Source organism: Oncorhynchus kisutch, linkage group LG29, assembly GCF_002021735.2.
Source record: "Oncorhynchus kisutch isolate 150728-3 linkage group LG29, Okis_V2, whole genome shotgun sequence".
Taxonomy (NCBI): Eukaryota; Metazoa; Chordata; class Actinopteri; order Salmoniformes; family Salmonidae; genus Oncorhynchus; species Oncorhynchus kisutch.
Window position 1 is genome coordinate 45,630,111 of NC_034202.2, and position 26,802 is coordinate 45,656,912.

Sequence of the window (26,802 nt, forward strand, 5' to 3'; positions counted from 1 at the left end):
GAGTGGCTAGTTGGATAACAGACTGTAGCAGAGTGGCTAGTTCTATAATAGACTGTAGCAGAGTGGCTAGTTGGATAACAGACTGTAGCAGAGTGGCTAGTTGGATAACAGACTGTAGCAGAGTGGTTAGTTCTATAATAGACTGTAGCAGAGTGGTTAGTTGGATAACAGACTGTATCAGTGTGGCTAGTTGGATAACAGACTGTAGCAGAGTGGCTAGTTCTATAATAGACTGTAGCAGAGTGGCTAGTTGGATAACAGACTGTAGCAGAGTGGCTAGTTCTATAATAGACTGTAGCAGAGTGGCTAGTTGGATAACAGACTGTAGCAGAGTGGCTAGTTGGATAACAGACTGTAGCAGAGTGGCTAGTTGGATAACAGACTGTAGCAGAGTGGCTAGTTGGATAACAGACTGTAGCAGAGTGGCTAGTTGGATAACAGACTGTAGCAGAGTGGCTAGTTGGATAACAGACTGTAGCAGAGTGGCTAGTTGGATAACAGACTGTAGCAGAGTGGCTAGTTGGATAACAGACTGTAGCAGAGTGGTTAGTTCTATAATAGACTGTAGCAGAGTGGTTAGTTGGATAACAGACTGTATCAGTGTGGCTACTTGGATAACAGACTGTAGCAGAGTGGCTAGTTCTATAATAGACTGTAGCAGAGTGGCTAGTTGGATAACAGACTGTAGCAGAGTGGCTAGTTCTATAATAGACTGTAGCAGAGTGGCTAGTTGGATAACAGACTGTAGCAGAGTGGCTAGTTGGATAACAGACTGTAGCAGAGTGGTTAGTTCTATAATAGACTGTAGCAGAGTGGTTAGTTGGATAACAGACTGTATCAGTGTGGCTAGTTGGATAACAGACTGTAGCAGAGTGGCTAGTTCTATAATAGACTGTAGCAGAGTGGCTAGTTGGATAACAGACTGTAGCAGAGTGGCTAGTTGGATAACAGACTGTAGCAGAGTGGCTAGTTGGATAACAGACTGTAGCAGAGTGGTTAGTTCTATAATAGACTGTAGCAGAGTGGTTAGTTGGATAACAGACTGTATCAGTGTGGCTAGTTGGATAACAGACTGTAGCAGAGTGGCTAGTTCTATAATAGACTGTAGCAGAGTGGCTAGTTGGATAACAGACTGTAGCAGAGTGGCTAGTTGGATAACAGACTGTAGCAGAGTGGCTAGTTCTATAATAGACTGTAGCAGAGTGGCTAGTTGGATAACAGACTGTAGCAGAGTGGCTAGTTGGATAACAGACTGTAGCAGAGTGGTTAGTTCTATAATAGACTGTAGCAGAGTGGTTAGTTGGATAACAGACTGTATCAGTGTGGCTAGTTGGATAACAGACTGTAGCAGAGTGGCTAGTTCTATAATAGACTGTAGCAGAGTGGCTAGTTGGATAACAGACTGTAGCAGAGTGGCTAGTTCTATAATAGACTGTAGCAGAGTGGCTAGTTGGATAACAGACTGTAGCAGAGTGGCTAGTTGGATAACAGACTGTAGCAGAGTGGCTAGTTGGATAACAGACTGTAGCAGAGTGGCTAGTTGGATAACAGACTGTAGCAGAGTGGCTAGTTGGATAACAGACTGTAGCAGAGTGGCTAGTTGGATAACAGACTGTAGCAGAGTGGCTAGTTGGATAACAGACTGTAGCAGAGTGGCTAGTTGGATAACAGACTGTAGCAGAGTGGCTAATTGGATAAAAGACTGCAAAAATATCCTCTGTGCATAACATAAAACACATAATAATGCATGCATTGCAGAATTCGGTCGATACCCACTAATTACCAAAATCCAGAAAAGAGCCGTTAAATTCTACAACAACCTAAAAGGAAGTGATTCCCAAACCTTCCATAACAAAATGTTAACCTACAGAGAGATGATCCTGGAGAAGAGTCCCCTAATCAAGCTGTTCCTGGAGCTCTGTTCACAAACACAAACACACCCCACTGAGCCCCAGGACAGCAACACAATTAGACCCAACCAAATCATGAGAAAACAAAAAGATAACTACTTAACTGCTGCTTAAGCAAATCATGAGAAAAAGGAGAGTTTTTTCCAATGTGTCCAGTAATTACCAAAACAGCGGAGCAAACTAGAATGCTATTTGGCCCTACACAGAGAGTACACAGTGGCAGAATACCTGACCACTGTGACTGACCCAAACTTAAGGAAAGCTTTGACTATGTACAGACTCAGTGAGCATAGCCTTGCTATCGAGAAAGGCCGCCGTAGACAGACATGGCTCTCAAGAGAAGACAGGCTATGTGCTCACTGCCCACAAAATGAGGTGGAAACTGAGCTGCTCTTCCTAACCTCCTGCCCAATGTATGACCATATTAGAGAGACATATTTCCCTCAGATTACACAGATCCACAAAGAATTTGAAAACAAATCCGATTTGATAAACTCCCATATCTTCTGGGTGAAATTCCAGTGTGCCATCACAGCAGCAAGATTTAATACAATACAAATAGCCAAATACAGGACCATTCTGGAAGAAAACCTGATGGAGTCTGCAAAAGACCTGAGACTGGGACGGAGATTTGTCTTCCAACAAGACAATGATCCAAAACATAAAGCAAAATCTCTCACTCTCTCTCTCTCTCTCTCTCTCTCTCTCTCTCTCACTCTCTCACTCTCTCACTCTCTCACTCCCTCTCTCTCTCTCCTCACTCACTCACTCTCTCCTCACTCACTCTCTCTCCTCACTCACTCTCCTCACTCTCTCTCCTCACTCTCTCTCTGTCTTCTCTCTCTCTCCTCACTCTCTCTCTGTCTTCTCTCTCTCTCCTCACTCTCTCTCTGTCTTCTCTCTCTCTCCTCACTCTCTCTCTGTCTTCTCTCTCTCTCCTCACTCTCTCTCTGTCTTCTCTCTCTTTTTCTCACTTCTCTCGCTCTCTTTCCTCTCTCTCTGGGTAATTTATCTGTGGGTATGGGTGGAGAGCTGTCTATGGGCTGATGGCTTCATCACAGACAGACTGACTGGGCAACGGAGGGATAGAGCCATCCATCACCGACTTTGACCTTACTCCTATCCTCCTCTACATCGAAAAGATGAGATCTGTCTTTTACTAATTAACAGAACCTACTGTAGATGCCATCCTCTCATCCTACCATCCTTCCATCTCTCTTCTCTCTTTTTCACTCTCCTCATTCTTCTCCATTTCTCTTGCATCTTCCTCCCTCTCTTTCCTCCCTCTCTCTTTTGTCCTAGATGTTCATTGATTGGTGAAAGCCTCCAGACCTTTTTAATTAGACTTTCATTTTCCCCCTCTTTTGTTTCTCCCCCTTTTCTCTCCCTCCCTCCTCTCTCTCTCCTAGTCTCCCCCTTTTCTCGCCCTCCCTCCCCTCCTCTCTCTCTCCTAGTCTCCCCCTTTTCTCTCCTTCCCTCCCCTCCTCTCTCTCTCCTAGTTTTCCCCTTTTCTCTCCTTCCCTCCCCTCCTTCTCTCTCCTAGTCTCCCCCTTTTCTCTCCTTCCCCCCATCCTCTCTCTCTCCTACTCTCCCCCTTTTCTCTCCTTCCCTCCCCTCCTCTCTCTCTCCTAATCTTCCCCTTTTCTCTCCTTCCCTCCCCTCCTCTCTCTCTCCTAATCTTCCCCTTTTCTCTCCTTCCCTCCCCTCTCTCTCTCCTAGTCTCCCCCTTTTCTCTCCTTCTCTCCCCTCCTCTCTCTCACTTAGGCTCGTCCTTTTCTCTCCTCCCTCCCCTCCTCTCTCTCTCCTAATCTTCACCTTTTCTCTCCTTCCCTCCCCTCCTCTCTCTCTCCTAGTCTCCCCTTTTCTCTCCTTCCCTCCCCTCCTTCTCTCTCCTAGTCTCCCCCTTTTCTCTCCTTCCCCCCCTCCTCTCTCTCTCCTACTCTCCCCCTTTTCTCTCCTTCCCTCCCCTCCTCTCTCTCTCCTACTCTCCCCCTTTTCTCTCCTTCCCTCCCCTCCTCTCTCTCTCCTAATCTTCCCCTTTCTCTCCTTCCCTCCCCTCCTCTCTCTCTCCTAATCTTCCCCTTTTCTCTCCTTCCCTCCCCTCTCTCTCTCCTAGTCTCCCCTTTTCTCTCCTTCTCTCCCCTCCTCTCTCTCTCCTAATCTTCCCCTTTTCTCTCCTCCCTCCCCTCCTCTCTCTCTCCTAGTTTTCCCCTTTTCTCTCCTTCCCTCCCCTCCTCTCTCTCTCTCTCCTAGTCTTCCCTTTTTCTCTCCTTCCCTCCCCTCCTCTCTCTCTCTCCTAGTCTTCCCCTTTCTCTCCTTCCCTCCCCTCCTCTCTCTCTCCTAGTCTCCCCCTTTTCTCTCCTTCCCTCCCCTCCTCTCTCTCTCTCCTAGTCTTCCCCTTTTCTCTCCTTCCCTCCACTCCTCTCTCTCTCCTAGTCTCCTCCTGTTCTCTCCTTCCCTCCCTCCTCTCTCTCTCTCTCCTAGTCTCCTCCTGTTCTCTCCTCCCTCCCCCTCTCTCTCCTCTCCTAGTCTTCCCCTGTTCTCTCCTTCCCTCCCCTGTTCTCTCTCTCCTAGTCTCCCCCTTTTCTCTCCTTCCCTCCCCCTCCTCTCTCTCTCTCCTAGTCTCCTCCCCCTTTTCTCTCCTTCCCTCCCCTCCTCTCTCTCTCTCCTAGTCTCCTCCTGTTCTCTCCTTCCCTCCCCTCCTCTCTCTCTCCTAGTCTCCTCCTGTTCTCTCCTTCCCTCCCCTCCTCTCTCTCTCTCCTAGTCCTCCCCCCCTTTTCTCTCCTTCCCTCCCCTCCTCTCTCTCTCTCCTAGTCTCCTCCTGTTCTCATCCTTCCCTCCCTCCCTCCTCTCTCTCTCCTAGTCTCCCCCTGTTCTCTCCTTCCCTCCCCTCCTCTCTCTCCTAGTCTCCCCCTGTTCTCTCCTTCCCTCCCCTCCCTCTCTCTCTCTCTCCTATTCCCCTCCTTTCTCTCCTTCCCTCCCCTCCTCTCTCTCTCCTAGTCTTCCCCTTTTCTCTCCTTCCCTCCACTCTCCTCCTCTCTCCTAGTCTCCTCCTGTTCTCCTCCTTCCCTCCCCTCCTCTCTCTCTCTCTCCTAGTCTCCCCCTGTTTCTCTCCTTCCCTCCCCTCCTCTCTCTCTCCTAGTCTCCCCCCTTTTCTCTCCTTCCCTCCCCTCCTCTCTCTCTCTCCTAGTCTCCTCCTGTTTCTCTCCTTCCCTCCCCTCCTCTCTCTCCTCCTAGTCTCCCCCTGTTCTCTCCTTCCCTCCCCTCCTCTCTCTCTCCTAGTTCTCCCCCCTGTCTCTCCTTCCCTCCCCTCCTCTCTCTCTCCTAATCTTCCCCTTTTCTCTCCCTTCCCTCCCTCCTCTCTCTCTCTCCTAATCTTCCCCTTTTCTCTCCTTCCCTCCCCCTCTCTCTCTCCTAGTCTCCCCCCTTTTCTCTCCTTCTCTCCCCTCCTCTCTCTCTCCTAATCTTCCCCTTTTCTCTCCTCCCTCCCCTCCCTCCTCTCTCTCTCCTAGTTTTCCCCTTTTCTCTCCTTCCCTCCCCTCCTCTCTCTCTCTCCTAGTCTTCCCCTTTCTCTCCTTCCCTCCCCTCCTCTCTCTCTCTCCTAGTCTTCCCCTTTTCTCTCCTTCCCTCCCCTCCTCTCTCTCTCCTAGTCTCCCCCCTTTTCTCTCCTTCCCTCCCCTCCTCTCTCTCTCTCTCCTAGTCTTCCCCTTTTCTCTCCTTCCCTCCACTCCTCTCTCTCTCCTAGTCTCCTCCTGTTCTCCTCCTTCCCTCCCCTCCTCTCTCTCTCTCCTAGTCTCCTCCTGTTCTCTCCTCCCTCCCCTCTCTCTCTCCTAGTCTTCCCCTGTTCTCTCCTTCCCTCCCCTCTTCTCTCTCTCCTAGTCTTCCCCTGTTCTCTCCTTCCTCCCCTCCTCTCTCTCTCCTAGTCTCCCCCTTTTCTCTCCTTCCTCCCCTCCTCTCTCCTCTCTCTCTCCCTATCTCCCCCTTTTCTCTCCTTCCCTCCCCTCCTCTCTCTCTCTCCTAGTCGCTCCTCCTGTTCTCTCCTTCCCTCCCCTCCTCTCTCTCTCCTAGTCTCCTCCTGTCTCTCCTTCCTCCCCTCCTCTCTCTCTCCTAGTCTCCCCCTTTCTCTCCTTCCTCCCTCCCCTCCTCTCTCTCTCTCCTAGTCTCCTGTTCTCGTCCTTCCCTCCCTCCTCTCTCTCTCCTAGTCCTCCCCCGGTTCTCTCCCTTCCCATCCCCTCCTCTCTCTCCTAGTCTCCCCCTGTCTCTCCTTCCCTCCCCTCCTCTCTCTCTCCCTAGTCTCCCCCTTTTCTCTCCTTTCCCTCCCCTCCTCTCTCTCTCTCTAGTCTTCCCCTTTTCTTGCTCTCTCCCTCCCCTCCTCTCTCTCTCTCCTATCTCCCCCTGTTCTCTCCTTCCTCCCCTCCTCTCTCTCTCCTAGTCTCCCCCTTTTCTCTCCTCCCTCCCTCCTCTCTCTCCTCCTAGTCTCCTCCTGTTCTCTTCCTTCCTCTCCCCTCTCTCTCTCTCCTAGTCTCCCCTGTTCTCTCCTTCCCTCCCCTCCTCTCTCTCTCCTAGTCTCCCCCTGTTCTCTCCTTCCCTCCTCTCTCTCTCCTAGTCTCCCCCTGTTCTCTCCTTCCCTCCTCTCTCTCTCCTAGTCTCCCCCTTTTCTCTCCTTCCCTCCCCTCCTCTCTCTCTCCTAGTCTTCCCCTGTTCTCTCCTTCCCTCCCCTCTCTCTCTCCTAGTCTCCCCTTTTCTCTCCTTCTCTCACCCTCCTCTCTCTCTCCTAATCTTCCCCTTTTCTCTCCTCCCTCCCCTCCTCTCTCTCTCTAGTTTTCCCCTTTTCTCTCCTTCCCTCCCCTCCTCTCTCTCTCTCCTAGTCTTCCCCTTTTCTCTCCTTCCCTCCCCTCCTCTCTCTCTCTCCTAGTCTTCCCCTTTTCTCTCCTTCCCTCCCCTCCTCTCTCTCTCCTAGTCTCCCCCTTTTCTCTCCTTCCCTCCCTCCTCTCTCTCTCTCCTAGTCTTCCCCTTTTCTCTCCTTCCTCCACTCCTCTCTCTCTCCTAGTCTCCTCCTGTTCTCTCCTTCCCTCCCCTCCTCTCTCTCTCTCCTAGTCTCCTCCTGTTCTCTCCTCCCTCCCCCTCTCTCTCCTAGTCTTCCCCTGTTTCTCCCTTCCCTCCCCTCTTCTCTCTCTCCTAGTCTTCCCCTGTTCTTCTCCTTCCCTCTCCTCCTCTCTCTCTCCTAGTCTCCCCCTTTTCTCTCCTTCCCCCTCCCCTCCTCTCTCTCTCTCTTCTAGTCTCCCCCTTTTCTCTCCTTCCCTCTCCCTCCTCTCTCTCTCTCCTAGTCTCCTCCTGTTCTCTCCTTCCCCTCCCTCTCCTCTCTCTCCTAGTCTCCTCCTGTTCTCTTCCTTCCCTCCCCTTCCTCCTCTCTCTCTCCAGTCCCCCCTTTTCTCCCTTCCTCCCCTCCTCTCTCTCTCTCCTAGTCTCCTCCTTTTTCTCTCCTTCCCTCCCCTCCTCTCTCTCTCTCCTAGTCTTCCCCTTTTTCTCTCCTCCCTCCACTCCTCTCTCTCCTCCTAGTCTCCTCCTGTTCTCTCCTTCCCTCCCTCCTCTTCTCTCTCTCCTAGTCTCCTCCTGTTCTCTCCTCCCTCCCCTCTCTCTCCTAGTCTTCCCCTGTTCTCTCCTTCCCTCCNTCTCTCCTAGTCTCCTCCTGTTCTCTCCTTTCCCTCCCCTCCTCTCTCTCTCTCTCCTAGTCTCCCCCTGTTTCCTCCTTCCCTTCCCCTCCCTCTCTCTCCTCTAGTCTCCCCCTTTTCTCTCCTTCCCTCCCCTCCTCTCTCTCTCTCCTAGTCTCCTCCTTTTCTCTCCTTCCCTCCCCTCCTCTCTCTCTTCCCTAGTCTCCCCCCCCTGTTCTCTCCTCCCTCCCCTCCTCTCTCTCTCCTAGTCTCCCCTGTTCTCTCCTTCCCTCCCCTCCTCTCTCTCTCCTAATCTCCCCTTTCTCTCCTTCCCTCCCCTCCTCTCTCTCTCCTAATCTTCCCTTTTCTCTCCTTCCCTCCCTCTCTCTCTCCTAGTCTCCCCCCTTTCTCTCCTTCTCCTCCCCTCCTCTCTCTCTCCTAATCTTCCCCTTTCTCTCCCTCCTCCCCCTCCCCTCTCTCTCTCCTAGTTTCCCTTTTTCTCCCTTCCCTCCCCCCTCTCTCTCTCTCCTAGTCTTCCCCTTTTCTCTCCTTCCCTCCCCTCCTCTCTCTTCTCTCCTAGTCTTCCCCTTTTCTCTCCTTCCCTCCCCTCTCCTCTCTCTCCTAGTCTCCCCTTTTCTCTCCTTCCCTCCCTCCTCTCTCTCTCTCCTAGTCTTCCCCTTTCTCTCCTTCCCTCCACTCCTCTCTCTCTCCTAGTCTCCTCCTGTTCTCTCCTTCCCTCCCCTCCTCTCTCTTCTCCTAGTCTCCTCCTGTTCTCTCCTCCCTCCCCTTCTCTCTCTCCTAGTCTTCCCCTGTTCTCTCCTTCCCTCCCTCTTCTCTCTCTCCTAGTCTTCCCCTGTCTCTCCTTCCCTCCCCTCCTCTCTCTCTCCTAGTCTCCCCCTTTTCTCTCCTTCCCTCCCCTCCTCTCTCTCTCTCCTAGTCTCCCCCTTTTTCCTCCTTCCCTCCCCTCCTCTCTCTCTCTCCTAGTCTCCTCCTGTTCTCTCCTTCCCTCCCCTCCTCTCTCTCTCCTAGTCTCCTCCTGTTCTCTCCTTCCCTCCCCTCCTCTCTCTCTCTCCTAGTCTCCCCCTTTTCTCTCCTTCCCTCCCCTCCTCTCTCTCTCTCCTAGTCTCCTGTTCTCTCCTTCCCTCCCCTCCTCTCTCTCTCCTAGTCTCCCCCTGTTCTCTCCTTCCCTCCCCTCCTCTCTCTCCTAGTCTCCCCTGTTCTCTCCTCCCTCCCCTCCTCTCTCTCTCCTAGTCTCCCCCTTTTCTCTCCTTCCCTCCCCCTCCTCTCTCTCTCCTAGTCTTCCCCTTTTCTCTCCTTCCCTCCCCTCCTCTCTCTCTCTTCCTAGTCTCCCCCTGTTCTCTCCTTCCCTCCCCTCCTCTCTCTCTCCTAGTCTCCCCTTTCTCTCCTTCCCTCCCCTCCTCTCTCTCTCTCCTAGTCTCCTCCTGTTCTCTCCTTCCCTCCCCTCCTCTCTCTCTCCTAGTCTCCCCCTGTTCTCTCCTTCCCTCCCCTCCTCTCTCTCTCCTAGTCTCCCCCTGTTCTCTCCTTCCCTCCTCTCTCTCTCCTAGTCTCCCCCTGTTCTCTCCTTCCCTCCTCTCTCTCTCCTAGTCTCCCCCTTTTCTCTCCTTCCCTCCCCTCCTCTCTCTCTCCTAGTCTTCCCCTGTTCTCTCCTTCCCTCCCCTCTCTCTCTCCTAGTCTCCCCCTTTTCTCTCCTTCTCTCCCCTCCTCTCTCTCTCCTAATCTTCCCCTTTTCTCTCCTCCCTCCCCTCCTCTCTTCTCTCCTAGTTTCCCCTTTTCTCTCCTTCCCTCCCCCTCTCTCTCTCTCCTAGTCTTCCCCTTTTCTCTCCTTCCCTCCCCTCCTCTCTCTCTCTCCTAGTCTTCCCCTTTTCTCTCCTTCCCTCCCCTCCTCTCTCTCTCCTAGTCTCCCCCTTTTCTCTCCTTCCCTCCCCTCCTCTCTCTCTCTCCTAGTCTTCCCCTTTTCTCTCCTTCCCTCCACTCCTCTCTCTCTCCTAGTCTCTCCTGTTCTCTCCTCCCTCCCCTCCTCTCTCTCTCTCCTAGTCTCCTCTGTTCTCTCCTCCTCCCGCCCCTCTCTCTCTCCTAGTCTTCCCCTGTTCTCTCCTTCCCTCCCCTCTTCTCTCTCTCCTAGTCTTCCCCTGTTCTCTCCTTCCCTCCCTCCTCTCTCTCTTCCTAGTCTCCCCCTTTTCTCTCCTTCCCTCCCCTCCTCTCTCTCTCTCTCCTAGTCCCCCCTTTCTCTCCTTCCCTCCCCTCCCTCTCTCTCTCTCCTAGTCTCCTCCTGTTCTCTCCTTCCCTCCCCTCCTCTCTCTCTCTCCTAGTCTCCTCCTGTTCTCTCCTTCCCTCCCCTCCTCTCTCTCTCTCCTAGTCTCCCCCTTTTCTCTCCTTCCCTCCCCTCCTCTCTCTCTCTCCTAGTCTCCTCCTTTTCTCTCCTTCCCTCCCCTCCTCTCTCTCTCTCCTAGTCTTCCCCTTTTCTCTCCTTCCCTCCACTCCTCTCTCTCTCCTAGTCTCCTCCTGTTCTCTCCTTCCCTCCCCTCCTCTCTCTCTCTCCTAGTCTCCTCCTGTTCTCTCCTCCCTCCCCTCTCTCTCTCCTAGTCTTCCCCTGTTCTCTCCTTCCCTCCCCTCTTCTCTCTCTCCTAGTCTTCCCCTGTTCTCTCCTTCCCTCCCCTCCTCTCTCTCTCCTAGTCTCCCCCTTTTCTCTCCTTCCCTCCCCTCCTCTCTCTCTCTCTCCTAGTCTCCCCCTTTTCTCTCCTTCCCTCCCCTCCTCTCTCTCTCTCCTAGTCTCCTCCTGTTCTCTCCTTCCCTCCCTCCTCTCTCTCTCTCCTAGTCTCCTCCTGTTCTCTCCTTCCCTCCCCTCCTCCTTCTCTCTCTCCTAGTCTCCCCCTTTTTCTCTCCTTCCCTCCCCTCCTCTCTCTCTCTCCTAGTCTCCTCCTGTTCTCTCCTTCCCTCCCCTCCTCTCTCTCTCCTAGTCTCCCCCTGTTCTCTCCTTCCCTCCCCTCCTCTCTCTCCTAGTCTCCCCCTGTTCTCTCCTTCCCTCCCCTCCTCTCTCTCTCCTAGTCTCCCCCTTTTCTCTCCTTCCCTCCCCTCCTCTCTCTCTCCTAGTCTTCCCCTTTTCTCTCCTTCCCTCCCCTCCTCTCTCTCTCTCCTAGTCTCCCCCTGTTCTCTCCTTCCCTCCCTCCTCTCTCTCTCCTAGTCTCCCCCTTTTCTCTCCTTCCCTCCCCTCCTCTCTCTCTCTCCTAGTCTCCTCCTGTTCTCTCCTTCCCTCCCCTCCTCTCTCTCTCCTAGTCTCCCCCTGTTCTCTCCTTCCCTCCCCTCCTCTCTCTCTCCTAGTCTCCCCCTGTTCTCTCCTTCCCTCCCCTCCTCTCTCTCTCCTAATCTTCCCCTTTTCTCTCCTTCCCTCCCCTCCTCTCTCTCTCCTAATCTTCCCCTTTTCTCTCCTTCCCTCCCCTCTCTCTCTCCTAGTCTCCCCCTTTTCTCTCCTTCTCTCCCCTCCTCTCTCTCTCCTAATCTTCCCCTTTTCTCTCCTCCCTCCCCTCCTCTCTCTCTCCTAGTTTTCCCCTTTTCTCTCCTTCCCTCCCCTCCTCTCTCTCTCTCCTAGTCTTCCCCTTTTCTCTCCTTCCCTCCCCTCCTCTCTCTCTCCTAGTCTTCCCCTTTTCTCTCCTTCCCTCCCCTCCTCTCTCTCTCCTAGTCTCCCCCTTTTCTCTCCTTCCCTCCCCTCCTCTCTCTCTCTCCTAGTCTTCCCCTTTTCTCTCCTTCCCTCACTCCTCTCTCTCTCCTAGTCTCCTCCTGTTCTCTCCTTCCCTCCCCTCCTCTCTCTCTCTCCTAGTCTCCTCCTGTTCTCTCCTTCCCTCCCCTCCTCTCTCTCTCTCCTAGTCTCCTCCTGTTCTCTCCTCCCTCCCCTCTCTCTCTCCTAGTCTTCCCCTGTTCTCTCCTTCCCTCCCCTCCTCTCTCTCTCCTAGTCTCCCCCTTTTCTCTCCTTCCCTCCCCTCCTCTCTCTCTCTCCTAGTCTCCCCCTTTTCTCTCCTTCCCTCCCCTCCTCTCTCTCTCTCCTAGTCTCCTCCTGTTCTCTCCTTCCCTCCCTCCTCTCTCTCTCCTAGTCTCCTCCTGTTCTCTCCTTCCCTCCCCTCCTCTCTCTCTCTCCTAGTCTCCCCCTTTTCTCTCCTTCCCTCCCCTCTTCTCTCTCTCTCCTAGTCTCCTCCTGTTCTCTCCTTCCCTCCCCTCCTCTCTCTCTCCTAGTCTCCCCCTGTTCTCTCCTTCCCTCCCCTCCTCTCTCTCTCCTAGTCTCCCCCTTTTCTCTCCTTCCCTCCCCTCCTCTCTCTCTCCTAGTCTTCCCCTTTTCTCTCCTTCCCTCCCCTCCTCTCTCTCTCTCCTAGTCTCCCCTGTTCTCTCCTTCCCTCCCCTCCTCTCTCTCCTAGTCTCCCCTTTTCTCTCCTTCCCTCCCCTCCTCTCTCTCTCTCCTAGTCTCCCCCTGTTCTCTCCTTCCCTCCCCTCCTCTCTCTCTCCTAGTCTCCTCCTTTTCTCTCCTTCCCTCCCCTCCTCTCTCTCTCCTAGTCTCCCCCTGTTCTCTCCTTCCCTCCCCTCCTCTCTCTCCTAGTCTTCCCCTTTTCTCTCCTTCCCTCCCCTCCTCTCTCTCTCTCCTAGTCTCCCCCTGTTCTCTCCTTCCCTCCCCTCCTCTCTCTCTCTCCTAGTCTCCCCCTGTTCTCTCCTTCCCTCCCCTCCTCTCTCTCTCTCCTAGTCTCCTCCTTTCACCTGTTGTTATATTGTAGTTTGTTCTCTAAAACCATTCATGTTTTTATTCCCCGTGCGTGCTGCGTGCTGTGTGCTGCGTAACCTACATGGGATTATTTAAGAGGGAAGGTTTCAGATGTTTTCAGAAGATGGACAAGGGACTCTGCTGTCCTAGCAGGAGCAGAGCCAGAAGGTAGGGAGGGGCTGTTCCTCTTGCTGCTCCGTAGGTAAGCACCATGGTCTGGTAGTGGATGTGAGCTTTGACTGAAAGCCAGTGGAGTGTCTGGAGGAGCAGGGTGAAACTTTAAAGTTTAACATCAGGAGGCCATACTACCCCACAGGAGGTCATACTACCCCACAGGAGGCCATACTACCCCACAGGAGGTCACACTACCCCACAGGAGGTCACACTACCCCACAGGAGGTCACACTACCCCACAGGAGGTCACACTACCCCACAGGAGGTCACACTACCCCACAGGAGGTCACACTACCCCACAGGAGGTCACACTACCCCACAGGAGGTCACACTACCCCACAGGAGGTCACACTACCCCACAGGAGGTCACACTACCCCACAGGAGGTCACACTACCCCACAGGAGGCCACACTACCCCACAGGAGGCCACACTACCCCACAGGAGGCCACACTACCCCACAGGAGGCCACACTACCCCACAGGAGGCCACACTACCCCACAGGAGGCCACACTACCCACAGGAGGCCACACTACCCCACAGGAGGCCACACTACCCCCACAGGAGGCCACACTACCCCACAGGAGGCCACACTACCCCACAGGAGGCCACACTACCCCACAGGAGGCCACACTACCTCACAGGAGGCCACACTACCCCACAGGAGGCCACACTACCTATCACACGAGGGGATTGTTTCTCCTGGCCCTATCACACGAGGGGATTGTTTTTCCTGGCCCTATCACACGAGGGGATTGTTTCTCCTGGCCCTATCACACGAGGGGATTGTTTCTCCTGGCCCTATCACACGAGGGGATTGTTTCTCCTGGCCCTATCACACGAGGGGATTGTTTTTCCTGGCCCTATCCCAACACACGGTCCTGGGATTGATCGCTTCTCCCGGGCTATATGCACGGGTCTCTTGGATGAAATCAGGACTCTGCTCTGAAAAAGCGTTGGATTTTTGTTGACTACATCCATCAGTTTTGGGAGCGACCCCGCAGTTTCTAAAAAGAGGACGTCCTGAATAGGAGCTTGGATCCTGAGTAACATTGGAAAGGTAATAGTGTCCCTGGATGAGAGCTCGGCGGTATGATTATATGAAATTCTGGATACTGCAACCTTGATTCATGTAAATGTCAGAAGTTTAGATAAAAAAAAAAAGTATGTTATTCTAATTCTTTCTTCTCAAACTAACGCAGACATTTTGATTATTACTAACTGACTCCTGGTAAAAAAAAAATATATATATATATATTTCAACCCCTGAAAAATAAACTATTTTGGGCGTCATTTTGCTAACGATTTTTGGAATCACTTCCAAAATGTATTCCATTTGGATTCCCTGGTTCCGCTAGGGAAGATTAAAACGCTGAGGATAAATGAGTTCACTGAGGTGTGCAATTGTTTTAATTGACTTTTAATGATACCTGTGATGTTTCGTGTTCTATAATGTAATGTACCTGTAGTTGTATCTAGTATCTTGTCCTCGGGGCACCATGGAAAATGAGACCCCCAATCCCCATTACGGTTTCATATGCTACTCTAATTAACAGAGGCACATAAAGCCTGTTTATGTTTAGTTAATATTATTATATACCACATTAGTAGTATTATATACCACATTAGTAGTATTATATACCACATTAGTAGTATTATATACCACATTAGTAGTATTATATACCACATTAGTAGTATTATATACCACATTAGTAGTATTATATACCACATTAGTAGTATTATATAACATGTTAGTATTATATACCACATTAGTAGTATTATATACCACATTAGTAGTACTATATACCACATTAGTAGTACTATATACCACATTAGTAGTATTATATACCATGTTAGTATTATATACCACATTAGTAGTATTATATACCACATTAGTAGTACTATATACCACATTAGTAGTACTATATACCACATTAGTAGTATTATATAACATGTTAGTATTATATACCACATTAGTAGTATTATATACCACATTAGTAGTACTATATACCACATTAGTAGTACTATATACCACATTAGTAGTATTATATAACATGTTAGTATTATATACCACATTAGTAGTATTATATACCACATTAGTAGTATTATATACCACATTAGTAGTATTATATACCACATTAGTAGTATTATATAACACGTTAGTATTATATACCACATTAGTAGTATTATATACCACATTAGTAGTATTATATACCACATTAGTAGTATTATATACCACAGTAGTATTATATACCACATTAGTAGTATTATATACCACTTTAGTAGTATTATATACCACATTAGTAGTATTATATACCACATTAGTAGTATTATATACCACATTACATGTATTATATAACATGTTAGTATTATATACCACATTAGTAGTATTATATACCACATTAGTATTATTATATACCACATTAGTAGTATTATATAACACTTTAGTAGTATTATATACCACATTAGTAGGATTATATACCACGTTAGTAGTATTATATACCACGTTAGTAGTATTATATACCACGTTAGTAGTATTATATACCACATTCATAGTATTATATTGCACTTTAGTAGTATTATATACCACGTTAGTAGTATTATATACCACATTAGTCGTATTATATACCACTTTAGTAGTATTATATACCACAGTAGTATTATATACCACTTTAGTAGTATTATATACCACATTAGTAGTATTATATGACACGTTAGTACTATATACCACATCAGTAGTATTATATACCACATTAGTAGTATTATATACCACATTAGTAGTATTATATACCACATTAGTTGTATTATATAGCATGTTAGTAGTATTATATACCACATTAGTAGTATTATATACCACATTAGTAGTATTATATTGCACTTTAATAGTATTATATACCACTTTAGTAGTACTATATACCACATTAGTAGTATTATATAACACATTAGTACTATTATACCACATTATTAGTATTATATAGCACTTTAGTAGTATTATATACCACATTAGTAGTATTATATAGGATGTTAGTAGTAGTATTATATAGCATGTTAGTAGTAGTATTATATAGCACATTAGTATTATATACCACATTAGTAGTATTATATACCACATTAGTAGTATTATATTGCACTTTAGTAGTATTATATACCACTTTAGTAGTATTATATACCACATTAGTAGTATTATATACCACATTAGTAGTATTATATAACACGTTAGTACTATATACCACATTAGTAGTATTATATACCACATTAGTAGTATTATATAGCACTTCATTAGTATTATATTGCACTTTAGTAGTATTATATAGGATGTTAGTAGTAGTATTATATAGCATGTTAGTAGTAGTATTATATAGCACGTTAGTATTATACTGGCCGTGTGGTGCCAGGACAACAACCACTCCCTCAACGTGATCAAAGGAGATGATTGTGGACTACAGGAAAAGAGGACAGAGCACGCCCCCATTCTCATCGACGGGGCTGTAGTGGAGCAGGTTGAGATCTTCAAATTCCTTGGTGTCCACATCACCAACAAACTAACATGGTCCAAGCACACAAAATCTATTCCCCCCCAGGAGTCTGGAAATATTTGGCATGGGTCCTGAGATCCTCAAAAGGTTTTACAGCTACACCATCGAGAGCATCCTGGTTGCATCACTACATCACTGCCTGGCAACTGCTCGGCCTCCGACCGCAAGGCACTTCAGAGGGTAGTGCGTACGGCCCAGTACATCACTGGGGCCAAGCTTCCTGCCATCCAGGACCTCTACACCAGGCGGTGTCAGAGGAAGTCCCTAAGAATTGTCAAAGACTCCAGCCACCCAAGTCATAGACTGTTCTCTCTGCTACCAGGCGGTAAGCGGTACCGGAGCGTCAAGTCTAGGTCCAAGAGTCTAAGAGTCTTCTAAACAGCTTCTACTCCCAAAGCCATAAGACTCCTGAACATCTAGTCAAATGGCCACCAGACTATTTGCATTGCCCCCCGGAATGCTGCTGCTACTCTGTTATCATCTATGCGTAGTCACTTTAATAACTCTACCTACATGCCTCATTTTGTGGGCAGTGAGCACATAGCCTGTCTTCTCTTGAGAGCCAGGTCTGTCTACGGCGGCCTTTCTCAATAGCAAGGCTATGCTCACTGAGTCTGTACATAGTCAAAGCTTTCCTTAAGTTTGGGTCAGTCACAGTGGTCAGGTTTTCTGCCACTGTGTACTCTCGGTTTAGGGCTAAATAGCATCTCTCTCTGTCTCTCTCTCTGTCTCTCTCTCTCTCTGTCTCTCTCTCTCTCTGTCTCTCTCTCTCTCTCTGTCTCTCTCTCTCTCTGTGTCTCTCTCTCTCTGTCTCTCTCTCTCTGTCTCTCTCTCTGTCTCTGTCTCTCTCTCTGTCTCTCTCTCTCTCTCTGTCTCTCTCTCTCTCTGTCTCTCTCTCTCTCTCTCTCTCTGTCTCTCTCTCTCTCTCTCTGTCTCTCTCTCTCTCTCTGTCTCTCTCTCTCTCTCTCTCTCTCTGTCTCTCTCTCTCTCTGTAGTTGGGAGGTGTTGAGGTTCCTGCTGTCTAATCTCAGATGGTGGATGGAGGAGTATCGCTTCGATGGCTTCAGGTTCGATGGTGTCTCATCCATGCTCTACCACCACCACGGCATTGGTGAGATGTGTGTGTTAGTGCGTGCATGTGTCTTTCTCCACATCATATCGCTGTTCAAACCAGACAGGCTTTTGAGTTATGCAACTCTCAGTAGACACTCACACAGTTATGTACCTCTCAATATAAAGAGATGAAAAGATAGAGTAGGCGGGAGAGTGAGATACTGTAGTTGGTGAGTAATGTTTGAGACCTTGGCGTTCCAAGTGAATACAAGTGAGAATCTGTCTGAACTAAACTGAGCTCTCTGTCCTCTCTCTCTGTCCTCTCTCTTGCTCTCTCCCTCTGTCCTCTTTCCCCCTCTCTCTGTCCTCTCTCTCTGTCCTCTCTCTCTCTGTTCTCTCTTTCTCTCTGTTCACAATTCAATTCAATTCAAGGGCTTTATTGGCCAGGGAAACATGTGTTAACATTGCCAAAGCAAGTGAGGTAGACAACATACAAAGTGAATATATAGTCTCTCTCTCTGTCCTCTCTCCCTCTGTCCTCTTTCCCTCTCTCTCTCCCTCTGTCCTCTTTCCCTCTCTCTCTGTCCTCTCTCATTTGTTCTTCCTCTCGCTCTCTCTGTTCTCTCTTGCTCTCTCCCTCTCTGTCCTCTCTCTCTGTCCTCTCTCTCTCTCTCTCTGTTCTCTCTCTCTGTCCTCTTTCCCTCTCTCCCTCTCTGTCCTCTTTCCCTCTTCTCCCTCTCTGTCCTCTTTCCCTCTTCTCTCTCTCTGTTCTCTCCCTCTCTCTCTCTGTCCTCTTTCCCTCTCTCCCTCTCTGTCCTCTTTCCCTCTCTCTCTGTTCTCTCTTCTCTCTCTGTTCTCTCTTCTCTCTCTCTGTCCTCTTTCTCTCTCTCTGTTCTCTCTCCTCTCTCTCTCTGTCCTCTTTCCCTCTCTCTCTCTGTCCTCTTTCCCTCTTCTCTCTCTCTGTTCTCTCCCTCTCTCTCTCTGTCCTCTTTCCCTCTCTCCCTCTCTGTCCTCTTTCCCTCTCTCTGTTCTCTCTCTGTTCTCTCTCCTCTCTCTCTGTCCTCTTTCTCTCTCTCTGTTCTCTCTCCTCTCTCTCTGTCCTCTTTCCCTCTCTCTCTCTGTCCTCTTTCCCTCTCTTCTCTCTCTGTTCTCTCTTCTCTCTCTCTGTCCTCTTTCCCTCTCTTCTCTCTCTCTGTCCTCTTTCCCTCTCTTCTCTCTCTCTGTCCTCTTTCCCTCTCTTCTCTCTCTCTGTTCTCCCTCTCTCTCTCTGTCCTCTTTCCCTCTCTTCCCCCTCTCTCTCTGTCCTCTTTCCCTCTCTTCCCTCTCTCTCTCTGTCCTCTCCACAGCCATGTCTTTCTCTGGTGGTTACAGTGAGTACTTTGGGATGCAGGTTGATGAGGACTCGATCATACATCTGATGCTTTCCAACCACATCCTACACACACTCTACCCCGACTGCATTACCATCGCAGAGGTAATGTCACACACCTAATCTAGGACCTATCAGTTCAGGATAATCAGATCATTCTGGCGTCTACTCATCTCATTCTCTCAGATCTAAAAATACATCCTTCACATGCTCTGCCCACCTCGTGGTTCCACTCTGCCATATGGGTCTTATCTGCGTTATAAGACATCATCTAATCACACTTTCACACTAGACTCAGAAAAGGTTTAGAGAATCAGAGATGATACACTTCTGTCCAGAGATGCTACACTTCCGTCCAGAGATGCTACACTTCCGTCCAGAGATGCTACACTTCCGTCCAGAGATGCTACACTTCCGTCCAGAGATGCTACACTTCCGTCCAGAGATGCTACACTTCCGTCCAGAGATGCTACACTTCCGTCTAGAGATGCTACACTTCCGTCCAGAGATGCTACACTTCCGTCCAGAGATGATACACTTCCGTCCAGAGACGATACACTTCCGTCCAGAGACGATACACTTCCGTCCAGAGACGATACACTTCCGTCCAGAGACGATACACTTCCGTCTAGAGAATCAGAGATGATACACTTCCATCCAGAGATGATACACTTCCGTCTAGAGAATCAGAGATGATACACTTCCGTCTAGAGAATCAGAGATGATACACTTCCGTCTAGAGAATCAGAGATGATACACTTCCATCTAGAGATGATATACTTCCGTCTAGAGAATCAAATATAATACACTTCCGTCTAGATCAGTGGTCACCAACCAAGGCATTTATTGTCGATCGCAGAAAAAACAACTTTGAAAAAACAATAAAGCCTTGCATTCCCTTTTTGTTTGTATTGGTCTCGTCCTGTTGGCGGTAGGTGCTGTCAGCTGTAGGGCTGTCCTGTTGGCGGTAGGTGCTGTCAGCTGTAGGGCTGTCCTGTTGGCGGTAGGTGCTGTCAGCTGTAGGGCTGTCCTGTTGGCGGTAGGTGCTGTCAGCTGTAGGGCTGTCCTGTTGGGGGTAGGTGCTGTCAGCTGTAGGGCTGTCCTGTTGGCGGTAGGTGCTGTCAGCTGTAGGGCTGTCCTGTTGGGGGTAGGTGCACCCCTTTCAGCTGTAGGGCTGTCCTGTTGGGGGTAGGTGCTGTCAGCTGTAGGGCTGTCCTGTTGGCGGTAGGTGCTGTCAGCTGTAGGGCTGCCCTGTTGGCGGTAGGTGCTGTCAGCTGTAGGGCTGTCCTGTTGGCGGTAGGTGCTTTCAGCTGTAGGGCTGCCCTGTTGGCGGTAGGTGCTGTCAGCTGTAGTGCTGTCCTGTTGGCGGTAGGTGCTGTCAGCTGGAGGGCTGTCCTGTTGGCGGTAGGTGCTGTCAGCTGGAGGGCTGTCCTGTTGGCGGTAGGTGCTGTCAGCTGGAGGGCTGTCCTGTTGGCGGTAGGTGCTGTCAGCTGGAGGGCTGTCCTGTTGGCGGTAGGTGCTGTCAGCTGTAGGGCTGTCCTGTTGGGGATAGGTGCTTTCAGCTGTAGGGCTGTCCTGTTGGCGGTAGGTGCTGTCAGCTGTAGGGCGGCCCTGTTGGCGGTAGGTGCTGTCAGCTGTAGGGCTGTCCTGTTGGCGGTAGGTGCTGTCAGCTGTAGGGCGGCCCTGTTGGCGGTAGGTGCTGTCAGCTGTAGGGCTGTCCTGTTGGCGGTAGGTGCTGTCAGCTGTAGGGCGGCCCTGTTGGCGGTAGGTGCTGTCAGCTGTAGGGCTGTCCTGTTGGCGGTAGGTGCTTTCAGCTGTAGGGCTGTCCGCTGTAGGGCTGTCCTGTTGGCGGTAGGTGCTGTCAGCTGTAGGGCTGTCCTGTTGGCGGAAGGTGCTGTCAGCTGTAGGGCTGTCCTGTTGGCGGTAGGTGCTGTCAGCTGTAGGGCTGTCCTGTTGGCGGTAGGTGCTGTCAGCTGTAGGGCTGTCCTGTTGGCGGTAGGTGCTGTCAGCTGTAGGGCTGTCCTGTTGGCGGTAGGTGCTGTCAGCTGTAGGGCTGTCCTGTTGGGGGTAGATGCTGTCAGCTGTAGGGCTGTCCTGTTGGCGGTAGGTGCTGTCAGCTGTAGGGCTGTCCTGTTGGCGGTAGGTGCTGTCAGCTGTAGGGCTGCCCTGTTGGCGGTAGGTGCTGTCAGCTGTAGGGCTGTCCTGTTGGCGGTAGGTGCTGTCAGCTGTAGGGCTGTCCTGTTGGGGGTAGGTGCTGTCAGCTGTAGGGCTGTCCTGTTGGGGGTAGGTGCTGTCAGCTGTAGGGCTGTCCTGTTGGCGGTAGGTGCTGTCAGCTGTAGGGCTGTCCTGTTGGCGGTAGGTGCTGTCAGCTGTAGGGCTGTCCTGTTGGCGGTAGGTGCTGTCAGCTGTAGGGCTGCCCTGTTGGCGGTAGGTGCTGTCAGCTGTAGGGCTGTCCTGTTGGCGGTAGGTGCTTTCAGCTGTAGGGCTGCCCTGTTGGCGGTAGATGCTGTCAGCTGTAGTGCTGTCCTGTTGGCGGTAGGTGCTGTCAGCTGGAGGGCTGTCCTGTTGGCGGTAGGTGCTGTCAGCTGTAGGGCTGTCCTGTTGGCGGTAGGTGCTTTCAGCTGTAGGGCTGTCCTGTTGGCGGTAGGTGCTGTCAGCTGTAGGGCTGTCCTGTTGGCGGTAGGTGCTGTCAGCTGTAGGGCTGTCCTGTTGGCGGTAGGTGCTGTCAGCTGTAGGGCTGTCCTGTTGGCGGTAGGTGCTTTCAGCTGTAGGGCTGTCCTGTTGGCGGTAGGTGCTGTCAGCTGTAGGGCGGCCCTGTTGGCGGTAGGTGCTGTCAGCTGTAGGGCGGCCCTGTTGGCGGTAGGTGCTGTCAGCTGTAGGGCTGTCCTGTTGGCGGTAGGTGCTGTCAGCTGGAGGGCGGCCCTGTTGGCGGTAGGTGCTGTCAGCTGTAGGGCTGTCCTGTTGGCGGTAGGTGCTTTCAGCTGTAGGGCTGTCCACTGTAGGGCTGTCCTGTTGGCGGTAGGTGCTGTCAGCTGTAGGGCTGTCCTGTTGGCGGTAGGTGCTGTCAGCTGTAGGGCGGCCCTGTTGGGGGTAGGTGCTGTCAGCTGTAGGGCTGTCCTGTTGGCGGTAGGTGCTGTCAGCTGTAGGGCTGTCCTGTTGGCGGTAGGTGCTGTCAGCTGTAGGGCTGTCCTGTTGGCGGTAGGTGCTGTCAGCTGTAGGGCTGTCCTGTTGGCGGTAGGTGCTGTCAGCTGTAGGGCTGTCCTGTTGGCGGTAGGTGCTGTCAGCTGTAGGGCTGTCCTGTTGGGGGTAGGTGCTGTCAGCTGTAGGGCTGTCCTGTTGGCGGTAGGTGCTTTCAGCTGTAGGGCGGCCCTTTGCGCCGGGAATGTGAAGTGTTCCCACAATGCATTGGCAGAGCAGTTGAAGCATAGCTCGTATGCAGTGATAATATATCGGGTCTCTAGCTTACTGTACAAACCTCATTGATCCAGAACTGTTTTTTAATTGGTTAATGTTGCTTAGGCTTCCGTTATTTAAGTCATCTTAAAATCAAATCTGAGCGGTAGATCTCAGCTTGCATTTTGACTCTGTCTTTCTTTCTCTCTGACTTCCTCTAGGATGTATCAGGAATGCCAGGGTTGTGTAAACCAGTGAAGAATGGAGGACTTGGCTTTGACTACAGACTCAACATGGCTGTACCTGACAAGTGGATCCAGGTGTGTGATATTGAGTGTGAGACATATCTCTAATCAATTCAGTCATGAAGCTGAATGACTCTGTCTCTAGCAACCTGTTATCTGGCCCAGACACACTAATCTTCATGGCTGGTTGTAATTCAGTACTTTGTTTGGATTGGCCCATGCAGATGGTCCCATATAGATGCTCTACAGATGGTCCCATATAGATGGTCCCATATAGATGGTCCCATATAGATGCTCTACAGATGGTCCCATATAGATGGTCCCATATAGATGCTCTACAGATGGTCCCATATAGATGGTCCCATATAGATGCTCTACAGATGGTCCCATATAGATGGTCCCATATAGATGGTCCCATATAGATGCTCTACAGATGGTCCCATATAGATGGTCCCATATAGATGCTCTACAGATGGTCCCATATAGATGCTCTACAGATGGTCCCATATAGATGCTCTACAGATGGTCCCATATAGATGCTCTACAGATGGTCCAATATAGATAGTCCCAAAAGATGGTCTACATATGGTCCCATATAGATGGTCCCATATAGATGCTCTACAGATGGTCCCATATAGATTCTCTACAGATGGTCCCATTTAGATGGTCTACAGGTGGTCCCATATAGATGCTCTTTAGATGGTCCCATATAGATGCTCTACAGGTGGTCCCATACAGATGGTCCCATATAGATGGTCTCCAGATGGTCCCATATAGATGGTCACATATAGATGGTTTACAGATGGTCCCATATAGATGGTCTACAGATGGTCACATATAGATGCTCTACAGATGGTCCCATATAGATGGTCTACAGATGTTCCCATATAGATGCTCTACAGATGGTCCCATACAGATGGTCCCATATAGATGCTCTATAGATGGTCCCATATAGATGGTCTACAGATGGTCCCATGTAGATGTTCTACAGATGGTCCCATATAGATGGTCCCATATAGATGGTCTACAGATGGTCCCATATAGATGCTCTACAGGTGGTCCCATACAGATGGTCCCATATAGATGGTCTCCAGATGGTCCCATATAGATGGTCCCATATAGATGGTTTACAGATGGTCCCATATAGATGGTCTACAGATGGTCACATATAGATGCTCTACAGATGGTCCCATATAGATGCTCTACAGATGGTCCCATATAGATGCTCTATAGATGGTCCCATATAGATGGTCTACAGATGGTCCCATATAGATGGTCTACAGATGTTCCCATATAGATGCTCTACAGATGGTCCCATACAGATGGTCCCATATAGATGCTCTATAGATGGTCCCATATAGATGGTCTACAGATGGTCCCATGTAGATGTTCTACAGATGGTCCCATATAGATGGTCCCATATAGATGGTCTACAGATGGTCCCATATAGATGCTCTATAGATGGTCCCATATAGATGCTATATAGATGGTCCCATACAGATGGTCCCATATAGATGCTCTATAGATGGTCCCATGCAGATGGTCCCATATAGATGCTCTATAGATGGTCCCATATAGATGCTCTATAGATGGTCCCATATAGATGCTCTATAGATGGTCCCATATAGATGGTCTACAGATGGTCCCATACAGATGGTCCCATATAGATGCTCTATAGATGGTCCCATATAGATGCTCTATAGATGGTCCCATATAGATGGTCTACAGATGGTCCCATATAGATGTTCTACAGATGGTCCCATATAGATGGTCCCATATAGATGGTCCCATATAGATTCTCTACAGATGTTCCCATATAGATGGTCTATAGATGGTCCCATATAGATGGTCCACAGATGGTCCCATATAGATGGCCCCATATAGATGGTCTACAGATGGTCCCATATAGATGTTCTACAGATGGTCCCATATAGATGGTCCCATATAGATAGTCCCATATAGATTCTCTACAGATGGTCCCATATAGATTCTCTACAGATGGTACCATATAGATGCTCAACAGATGGTCCCATATAGATGGTCCCATATAGATGCTCTACAGATGGTCCCATATAGATGGTCTACAGATGGTCCAATATAGATGGTCTACAGATGGTCCCATATAGATGGTCTACAGATGGTCCCATATAGATGGTCTACAGATGGTCCCATATAGATGGTCCCATATAGATGGTCTACAGATGGTCCCATATAGATGCTCTACAGATGGTCCCATATAGATGCTCTACAGATGGTCCCATATAGATGGTCTACAGATGGTCCCATATAGATGCTCTATAGATGGTCCCATATAGATGGTCTACAGATGGTCCCATACAGATGGTCCCATATAGATGCTATATAGATGGTCCCATATAGATGGTCCCATATAGATTCTCTACAGATGTTCCCATATAGATGGTCTATAGATGGTCCCATATAGATGGTCCACAGATGGTCCCATATAGATGGTCTACAGATGGTCCCATATAGATGCTCTATAGATGGTCCCATATAGATGCTCTACAGATGGTCCCATATAGATGGTCTACAGATGTTCCCATATAGATGCTCTACAGATGGTCCCATACAGATGGTCCCATATAGATGCTCTATAGATGGTCCCATATAGATGCTCTATAGATGGTCCCATATAGATGCTATATAGATGGTCCCATACAGATGGTCCCATATAGATGCTCTATAGATGGTCCCATACAGATGGTCCCATATAGATGCTCTATAGATGGTCCCATATAGATGCTCTATAGATGGTCCCATATAGATGCTCTATAGATGGTCCCATATAGATGGTCTACAGATGGTCCCATACAGATGGTCCCATATAGATGCTCTATAGATGGTCCCATATAGATGCTCTATAGATGGTCCCATATAGATGGTCTACAGATGGTCCCATATAGATGTTCTACAGATGGTCCCATATAGATGGTCTACAGATGGTCCCATATAGATGTTCTACAGATGGTCCCATATAGATGGTCCCATATAGATGGTCCCATATAGATGGTCCCATATAGATGGTCCACAGATGGTCCCATATAGATGGCCCCATATAGATGGTCCCATATAGATGGTCTACAGATGGTCCCATATAGATGTTCTACAGATGGTCCCATATAGATGGTCCCATATAGATAGTCCCATATAGATTCTCTACAGATGGTCCCATATAGATTCTCTACAGATGGTACCATATAGATGCTCAACAGATGGTCCCATATAGATGGTCCCATATAGATGCTCTACAGATGGTCCCATATAGATGGTCTACAGATGGTCCAATATAGATGGTCCCATATAGATGGTCTACAGATGGTCCCATATAGATGGTCTACAGATGGTCCCATATAGATGGTCCCATATAGATGGTCTACAGATGGTCCCATATAGATGGTCTACAGATGGTCCCATATAGATGGTCTACAGATGGTCCCATATAGATGCTCTACAGATGGTCCCATATAGATGCTCTACAGATGGTCCCATATAGATGCTCTACAGATGGTCCCATATAGATGGTCTACAGATGGTCCCATATAGATGCTCTATAGATGGTCCCATATAGATGGTCTACAGATGGTCCCATACAGATGGTCCCATATAGATGCTATATAGATGGTCCCATATAGATTCTCTACAGATGTTCCCATATAGATGGTCTATAGATGGTCCCATATAGATGGTCCACAGATGGTCCCATATAGATGGTCTACAGATGGTCCCATATAGATGTTCTACAGATGGTCCCATATAGATGGTCCCATATAGATGGTCCCATATAGATGGTCCCATATAGATGGTCCCATACAGATGGTCCCATATAGATGCTATATAGATGGTCCCATATAGATGGTCCCATATAGATTCTCTACAGATGTTCCCATATAGATGCTCTATAGATGGTCCCATATAGATGGTCTATAGATGGTCCACAGATGGTCCCATATAGATGGTCCCATATAGATGGTCCCATATAAATGCTCTACAGATGGTCCCATATAGATGCTCTACAGATGGTCCCATATAGATGGTCTACAGATGGTCACATATAGATGCTCTACAGATGGTCCCATATAGATGCTCTACAGATGGTCCCATATAGATGCTCTACAGATGGTCCCATATAGATGGTCCCATATAGATGGTCTACAGATGTTCCCATATAGATGCTCTATAGATGGTCCTATATAGATGGTCTACAGATGGTCCCATACAGATGGTCCCATATAGATTCTCTACAGATGTTCCCATATAGATGGTCTATAGATGGTCCCATATAGATGGTCCACAGATGGTCCCATATAGATGGTCCCATATAGATGGTCTACAGATGTTCCCATATAGATGCTCTATAGATGGTCCTATATAGATGCTTTATAGATGGTCCCATATAGATGGTCCCATATAGATTCTCTACAGATGTTCCCATATAGATGGTCTATAGATGGTCCCATATAGATGGTCCACAGATGGTCCCATATAGATGGTCCCATATAGATGGTCTACAGATGGTCCCATATAGATGTTCAACAGATGGTCCCATATAGATGGTCCCATACAGATGGTCCCATATAGATGCTATATAGATGGTCCCATATAGATGGTCCCATATAGATTCTCTACAGATGTTCCCATATAGATGGTCTATAGATGGTCCCATATAGATGGTCCACAGATGGTCCCATAT

At 49.2% G+C, this 26,802-nt stretch overlaps 1 protein-coding gene across 1 annotated transcript in view; it reads left to right on the forward strand.

Annotated features, from left to right (window-relative positions):
* The window catches only part of gbe1a (glucan (1,4-alpha-), branching enzyme 1a), a 187,415-nt gene that overhangs the window by 98,856 nt on the left and 61,757 nt on the right, over positions 1-26,802 (forward strand). Inside the window, exons 8-10 of the mRNA XM_031809578.1 lie at positions 17,027-17,142; positions 18,431-18,558; positions 22,068-22,166. Of these exons, the coding sequence (XP_031665438.1) occupies positions 17,027-17,142; positions 18,431-18,558; positions 22,068-22,166 (343 nt within the window). The remainder of the gene's footprint in view (positions 1-17,026; positions 17,143-18,430; positions 18,559-22,067; positions 22,167-26,802) is intronic.